Consider the following 7,784-nt stretch of genomic DNA (forward strand, 5'->3'; position numbering starts at 1 on the left):
TCTGTGCATATGTTGTTTATTTAAATTCATGATTTTCTATATCGTAATGCCTATTACCATTCAATCAGAGGAGCGTACACTTGCTTATGCTGTGTTTGGAAAACACATTAATGTAGGTTAGATGGATGTCATGCTATAATAGCATAGCGGTGATGGAGATGAATTTGAATAATGTTTTGTCTTGAAAACTTCTATCAAAGGCATGTTCTGTAATCTAGGGTAATGAGTGGAACCTTTCTTCTCTCATATACTTTGTACATGGGGAAGAAGCAATGGCACCAAGATTAAAGCTGCATTTGCATAGAGGTCCATCTCCTGGTATGAAGTGAAACCTATGAACCTTCTCCCTTCACATACATTTAGACACTCTCCACTAATAGAAAGAGACAGTGACTAGTTTTCTTTCCTTGAAGACGTGTGAAACCACTAATTCGGCCTGACAGCTCTCATATTCTCATAGAAAAAGGTCCAGTATATGCAGGTTACTACACGGCAGAGGTTTTCCATCCTTAGGCTGCTCAGTCTACATCTAGTGGACGCTGCACTTTACTTCTGATGCTTAATAATATAAAAACAGCAGAACGTATTTCATAGTTTTATTGGGTCTCTTTGACTTTGAAATGGCCAAGTACAACACCGGACACACTTGGGGTGAAAAGTTGTCGTTTTTCTTGCTGTTTAGTATCTATGAACTACTACCATGCTGTACACATATTCTGCATGCAAATATCACAGCGCCATAAGAAAAATGAATACCCTTTTATTGTGAAAGTTTAACACATTTAGTAATTGAACTACAAAACCTGAGAGAGGCTTTAATGTCAAGTAACACTGTCTCCATAGGCAAGTCAATTAAATGGCACTGTTAAATCACAGGTAAAACAGATTTACTCAACTATATTAAATTACAGATAAATGGTACAAAAATAAAACATTTTTCACGTAAGCATTAAAACACATACAGTACTATATTCCAAACATACACAGTACGTTTAACATATAAATCACATTTATCCCTTCATATCATCTATTGACATGATATAGAGATACATCATGCCACATTTCAAGAACGTTATTGTACTGTTAGTTGCTGAGCACTAAAAAAAAAAAAAATGGTCTTGATGCCCAGAATTGAGAAATGTTTCTGGAGATCTACATATTTTTGTATTTCTCAGTAGTTAATGGTACCAGGGCAGATCTGGATCTGGAGGTCAAGGGGACAGACAGCCTTGCATACTGCAGGCATACAGTCTAGCCTGGTTTAATAAAAAAAACACCAAATCTCATACAGCATATTAGGTTTCTCATAGTCTTCTATCATACACCTCACATAAATTCTAGTCTAGTGCCAAAGGTGGGTAGTATTGACCTTTTCCACAGTGAGCCCTTGTTCATTAGAAATCCAAATTCTAGAATGTTTCATTCTCCATTTAACTTTGTTAATTTTTTAATTTATGTATTTTTAAATAGTCCATTTTGTGCAATAAAACTGTCAGACAATTGACACACTGTTAAAGAACGATAATCTTATTTGTCATGTACACAAGTGCTTCCGCTACAACCTTCATTGGTAGGACCAAGGACATAACTTCTTTTTGACCATCCCCTCAGTCACCTCTACGTTACCAGTAATGTCCCCAATGGTTATATAAACATTTGGATACGCAATGTTGCCCTATTTTGCCTCTTTTTCTTTCATCTCTATTAAAACCGATATAGCTAAACGATGAAAGGGCAGTAGTATCTAGTAAATACCTCTAGCTAAGCTTTCAATTGAGGTGGCTTTTTTTAAAAAAAAAGTACATTTATATTGCATCAACACTTCGTTTTCTAAAAGTCAAATGTCTCTCCAGTAAAATAATTGTTTCATATGTCCGTTGCAGGTACACAGAAAAATAATATATAGTCACCTAATTATTAATACTTTTCTTTTTCAAATAACAGCACATTACAACTTTTTGAGATACATTCCTTCACCGTGTTAGCAGTAGTTAAAACTTATTCACAGTAAAATCTGGAATAATTTGGAAAAGAATACATTTATAATGTTAAGCTTGTGGAGAAAAAAATGATCCTAGAGGGAAAACACCCTTTTGTTTTTCAGACAGTGATGGGAATGCAAATGTCTGTCAAGATGCCTTTGAACTTTCCGCCTTCTTTCGGATAAATAGTCCTATCCTGCTTTAGTATTTCAATTGACTTTTACCCGTAAAATCATTACAAGAAAGAAACAGCCATATTCTTAGAAAATGCATCCCCATAGTGCTAACAGTTGGGTGTCTGAAGCAATCCAATTCTTAGACTTCACAAGCTTGTGTCTCCATTCTGCTTGTACTCCGATAAGATGTTGAGAGTCATCTCCTCACTCTTTGATTGCACATTTGCTTCACTTCTTCTAGATGCTTTCCTAGTTGCCCTTGACAGCTTCCGCCGAAAGGTGTCTCCTGCCAAGAAATATAGGATGGGATCCACGCAGCTATTGAGGCTAGCAAGACCCCTAGTCACTTGGTAGGTGGCATAGACTCTGTCATTGAAAGAACACATTTCAGGGGACTGGAAATCCAGCCTGGCTCTCAAATTCAGGTTCTTCATCACATGGAAAGGCAGATATGAAACTGCAAAGACAGTCAAGACAATAATGACCAGATAAATAGATTTTTTTCTCAGGGGAGCATTGTTCATATCTTTATAGATCAAAGCTCTAACGATTAATCCATAACATCCCAGAATTAGTATAAAAGGGATGCAGAAGCCAAAGACGGTGGTGCACATGCTGTATATGAAGTAGCTTCTTAAGTAATCATCAGAAGATGTGTCAAAGCATGTAATGGTTTTATTTTTCCTCATAGCAGTACCAGAGAAAAATAGGATTGGAGAGATACCAGCGATGACAATGAACCAGACGAGAGCACTGATGTAGATGGAATTTTTCTTCTTCAGCCTCCCGAGTGATTTGAGTGGATGCACTACCCCTGTGTATCTGTGGACACTGATACAAGTCAGGAACAGAATGCTTCCATACAGGTTCACGTGAAATATAAACCTTTGCAATTTGCACATGACATCCCCAAAAATCCAGTCAGTTTTATTGAAGTAATAAAAAATCAACGCTGGGAGGGAAAGGACATATAAAAAATCTGCAAGTGCCAAATTGAACATGTAGACGGAGATACTGCTCCATGGTTTCATGTGAAAAATGAACATCCATATTGCCACACTGTTACCAATAAATCCTGTGATACAAACCACTATATACACAGCGGGGAGGTAATAGAATTGAAAGCCTGTCTTTGTCAAAGAGCATTTTGTGACATTCCCAGTAGATGAGCCACTTGCCAGCAAAGTGCTTTGAGTAACATTCAAAAGAGCTGATAGAAAGACTTCTGTCATGGTCTTTTCAAGTCAAAACAGGCAGGGAGCGGAAAACAACGAGGTTGGTGGCTGCAATCATCTAAAAGGAAAAAGGTAAGGAGGAGGTAGCAGTTACTACATTAATAATCAGGTAAATTGGGGAGCTGAGAATGGCTCCTAATTCTGAATTACAATGTATATCTATACAATCAGCAAACTTCCCAGCTTATTCTGCACTCTTCGATGAAGGTGACCGGTAGAGATGAGCAAATCATTTTTTTTAAGAAAATCTCTTCTCTATTGAAACTCTAAGAGCCTAATCCTCTGTGAAGCTTTAATCGAACAAATCGACTCTCTCTTCTCTAGTGACATAATACCAAAGGGCTAATGCAAGCAGCAACCTAGTAGCAGGCAATGAAAGTTATGTAGGGTCACCGCATTAACATGGAAGGAAGTGCAAAGGGCACAATTTATAAAAACTTCCACCCACTTGCATTGCACTGGTGTGGATGACTGGTTATTCTTTTACAAGTCATGCCTACCTCACAGCGTAGTCCCTCTGATCTTTGCAATCAAAAACCTCTGTCGTGGCCATCTCCGGAACCCATAAACCACAAGTGAGAGTGTGCGAAAAGTTGCATTGCCTTTGTCGCACGGTGCAAGAGTCTGCCTTTCCACATTGATTCCTTCACACAGAGAAAGTGTACAGCACTACTTCTCCAGAGAATGAGAGAGACACAGTGAGAAGGGAGGGAGGAAGGGATGGTGGGTGCGAGCACAGCTCAACCTCCTTACCAACTTGTCACAGGCAGGCGTGGTCTCCCAGCTCATCCCTCTAAAACAACATGCATGCTGATAAGAAGTCATTCCCACAGGCTCGCATTATTCTCAGTTTGAATCTCTATGATCCTTTTTGACAACCGAAGAGAAGGAAAGAAGGTTTTCAGGCCAACCGGGCACCGAAAAATAGTCGTATTTGGATTTCGATCAGATGAACGAAGATTAGATTAGTGTTGGGGCTCGCTCACACTAGCACGTAACTCAGACGAGTGCAATCCGATGAAAAAGGATCAATGTTATTCAATGAGGCAGTGCAGATCCGCAGTTTTCTTTCTCAGCTGTATTCGCCATGAGAAAAACAATCGCAGCATTCTGCACTTTCACTCCGAAATCGGATGGGTGCAAGAAAAAAATTGGATGTCAGTAAAGCATCCGATTATTACGGCTACATTGCAATTCTGTAACATAGGAAAACTGTAAATGCTCCTGTAAATGATTAATAGCTGCTGAGTAAAAAAAATGGAATACATACTGCCAGCAAACTGATGACAAGTGAGAAAAAAAAATCACAGAGTAGAGACAGCGCTTCACAGGTTGGTGGATTTTACATCGCCTGAATAAAGGCAGAATAAAGGAGATGTAAAATCCACCAACCTGGGAAGCGCTGTCTCTGCTGTTTGTGATGTTTGAACGTATTCCAAGAGCGACTCCTTGGATCTGACGTACGCTCATATTGTGGGTAAAATTAACCCTGTGATGCTACGAGGTGTTGTGGACCTATTTCTCTGTTTTCTTAAGTGAGAAAAAATCGTCCAACTTTTCTGGAGGAAAATCGGACTGATTTTTTCATGAGCTCATGTGTCCCCAGTAAGAGTTATGTGGACAACAGCAAGGTAAAGCGCTGTAGCCAGTAGCATAGCTACTGGGGGGCAGAGGGGGCGGTGGCCCCGGGCCCGTGCTGTGAGGGGGCCCACCCGGGCTACGCTGCTGTAACTATCTGCGGCAGAGCAAGGAGAATCGATCATCTCCCTGCTCTGCCGCTATGTTCTTTTCTCTGCAATAGGTCCTGTGATGAGGTCACAGGAGGCGAGGAGTCAAGGTCACATGATCAGGGGCCTGAGTGTGTGCAGGACTCTGCTGTGCTGGTTGTTATGCTGCTGGATGAGGGGAAGTTTATGTGTGGGGTCAGAAGGGGTTTACAGGGTGGATGTAACAGAGCTGTGTGTGTGCGAGGTGTACAGAGCGGAGCCGCGTGTGTATGAGGTGTATGTAGTGGAGCCGCGTGTGTATGAGGTGTACGGAGCCGCATGTGTACGAAGTGTATGGAGCGGAGCAATGTGTGTACGAGGTGTACGGAGCCGTGTGTGTACAAGGTGCACGGTGCAGAGCTGTGTGTGTACGAAGTGTAAGGAGCGGATTGTGTGTGTACGAGGTGTACAGAGCGGAGCCGTGTGTGTACGAGGTGTACGGAGCAGAGCCACGTGTGTACGAGGTGTACGGAGCAGAGCCGAATGTGTGCGAGGTTTACGGAGTGAAGCCATGTGTGTACTGAATGAAGCCGTGTGTGTGCGAGGTATAGAAAGCGGAACTGTGTGTGTATGAGGTGTGCAGAGCTATGCGTGTACAAGGTGTATGGTGGGGAGCATTCATACCTCCCAACTGTCTCGATTTTGAGAGAGTCTGCCTCGGTCGGGATCTTACCTTTCCCGTGGACACAGGAATACACAGCAGAGCCCCGAGAAGCACTTTAAAATTCGCACGTGACGTTCCACCGGGAGTGACGTGCTAGAAGCTGACCAGAAATTAGGTAATTTCGGGAGGAGATTGTGACGGAACCATGGAGGCACTTCAGGGAATGCTTCAGATCCATCACCGACAGCGTGGACAGCGGGATCGCCTTGGACTCGGGGATGTCGCCCATATGAGCGGATCATGATATGTCCTGCATCGGGAGGCTCAGGTGGGCACTACAATGGGAGCCGGGCTGCTATAGTTTATAGAATCTTTTTTTCTTTCTCTGTTTCTTTCTCTCTCTCGCTGCTCTTTCTCTCTCTGTTCTTTCTCTCTCTGTTCTTTCTTCCTCTCTAATCTTTTTTTCTTTCTCTCTCTCTGTTCTTTTTCTCTTCTTTATTTCTTTTTCTCTCTCTTCTTTCTTTCCCCTCTTCCTTTCTCTCTCTCTCTGTTCTTTCTTCCACTCTTTTTCTCTAATCTTTCTTTCTTTCTCTCTCTAATCTTTCTTTCTCTCTCTCTGTTATTTCTTTCTCTCTCTCTGTTCTTCCTTTCTCTCTCTCTGTTCTTTCTTTATTTCTTTCTTTCTCTCTGTTCTTTCTTTCTCTCACTCTGTTCTTTCTTTCCTCTCTTTCTCTGTTCTTTCTTTCCTCTCTCTCTCTGTTCTTTCTTTCTTTCTCCCTGTTCTCTCTCTCTCTGTTCTTTTTTTCTTTCTTTCTCTCTCTCTGTTCTTTCTTTCCTCTCTTTCTCTGTTCTTTCTTTCCTCTCTTTCTCTCTCTCTGTTCTTTCTTTCTCTCTGTTATTTCTCTCTCTGTTCTTTCTTTCTTTCACTATAATACAGCCCCCAAAGAATAGAATGTAGCCCCTTGAGAATATAATGCTGCCCCCTCATGGGGTATCATGCTGCCCTCCCTTATATGGGATATCATGCTGCCCCCCCTCATACGGGGGTATCATGCTGTCCCCCTCATGCAGGGTATCATGCTGCCCCCTCATACAGGTATCATGCTGCCGCCCCCCATAAGGGGTATCATAATCATGCAACCAGGACTCACTATATAAATAAAAAAACTATACTCACCTCTCCTCCTCGCTCCCACACTGATTTCGGTGGCGGCTCTGCTCTGATGTCAGGAGCTGCGCTGCAGTCAGACCAGCACACAGTGGGAAAGCGATGAAGTGATGTCATCATGCACCTGCTGTGTGTCAGAGGAAGAGGGTAATGATGGGAGAGGGATTGTCATGTGATGCTCTCTCTTCCATTATTGCGGCGCGCACTGGGGGGCTGCGCTGATGCCACAATAATGAAATATACATATATAGATTATATAGATTAATTTTGGCAACAGTGTGGTCATCTGCTGAGGTTCTCTGGTTAGGGGTCCACTCAGAAGTTTCGTCCCCCCTGAACCAAAACCCTAGCTATGCCTCTGGCTGTAGTATATGATGGCGCTATATAAGTGAGTTAAATAAACAATAGGTAAGTTGCTGTCAATCTAAAAGACTTGTGGCATAACAACTGATCTCCCCTAACCGGGAATGCACAAGTGACAATACAGACACAGAACAGTGTAGATATAAGACCCGAACAAATGAGGCAGGGAAGACACACCTCCCCAGAACCACTTACAGTAATAAAGATTCATTATTGCATTTGAACCCTTTTTTTGTTTAGTTTGAATGGGTCTTTGTGTGTAAGTTTCTCCAGTAAGTGTGGAAACTCTCACCACTAGAGTTGAGCGATACCGTCCGATACTTCAAAGTATCTGATCGGAATGGATCGGCCGATCTTAAAAAAAAGTATCGGTATCGCCGATTCCGATACCGGAAGTCCCATTCAAGTCTATGGGACTTCCGGTATCGGAATAAGAAAAATCCTGTTTTTCCCTTGTACAGCCTCTCTGGGGTCTGTATGGGCCTTTCGG

The 7,784-nt window shown here is 42.1% G+C and overlaps 1 protein-coding gene across 1 annotated transcript; it reads right to left on the bottom strand.

Annotated features, from left to right (window-relative positions):
• Window positions 1–581: 581 nt before the first annotated feature.
• P2RY1 (purinergic receptor P2Y1) lies at window positions 582–4,113 on the bottom strand. Its single transcript, XM_073579029.1, has 2 exons — window positions 3,894–4,113; window positions 582–3,451 (listed from the first exon to the last, which is right to left on the bottom strand). Exon 2 carries the CDS (start codon window positions 3,388–3,390, stop codon window positions 2,305–2,307), a length of 1,086 nt encoding a protein of 361 aa, XP_073435130.1. The 5' UTR covers window positions 3,391–3,451; window positions 3,894–4,113; the 3' UTR covers window positions 582–2,304.
• Between the last annotated feature and the right edge of the window lie 3,671 nt (window positions 4,114–7,784).

This window comes from Dendrobates tinctorius, unplaced genomic scaffold, assembly GCF_039654945.1.
Source record: "Dendrobates tinctorius isolate UK_male_01 unplaced genomic scaffold, ASM3965494v1 ptg000060l, whole genome shotgun sequence".
Lineage (NCBI taxonomy): Eukaryota > Metazoa > Chordata > Amphibia > Anura > Dendrobatidae > Dendrobates > Dendrobates tinctorius.

Excerpts from the sequence above, each read along its gene's own strand:
- P2RY1 (XM_073579029.1), bottom strand. The coding sequence starts at position 3,390 with ATGACAGAAGTCTTTCTATCAGCTCTTTTGAATGTTACTCAAAGCACT.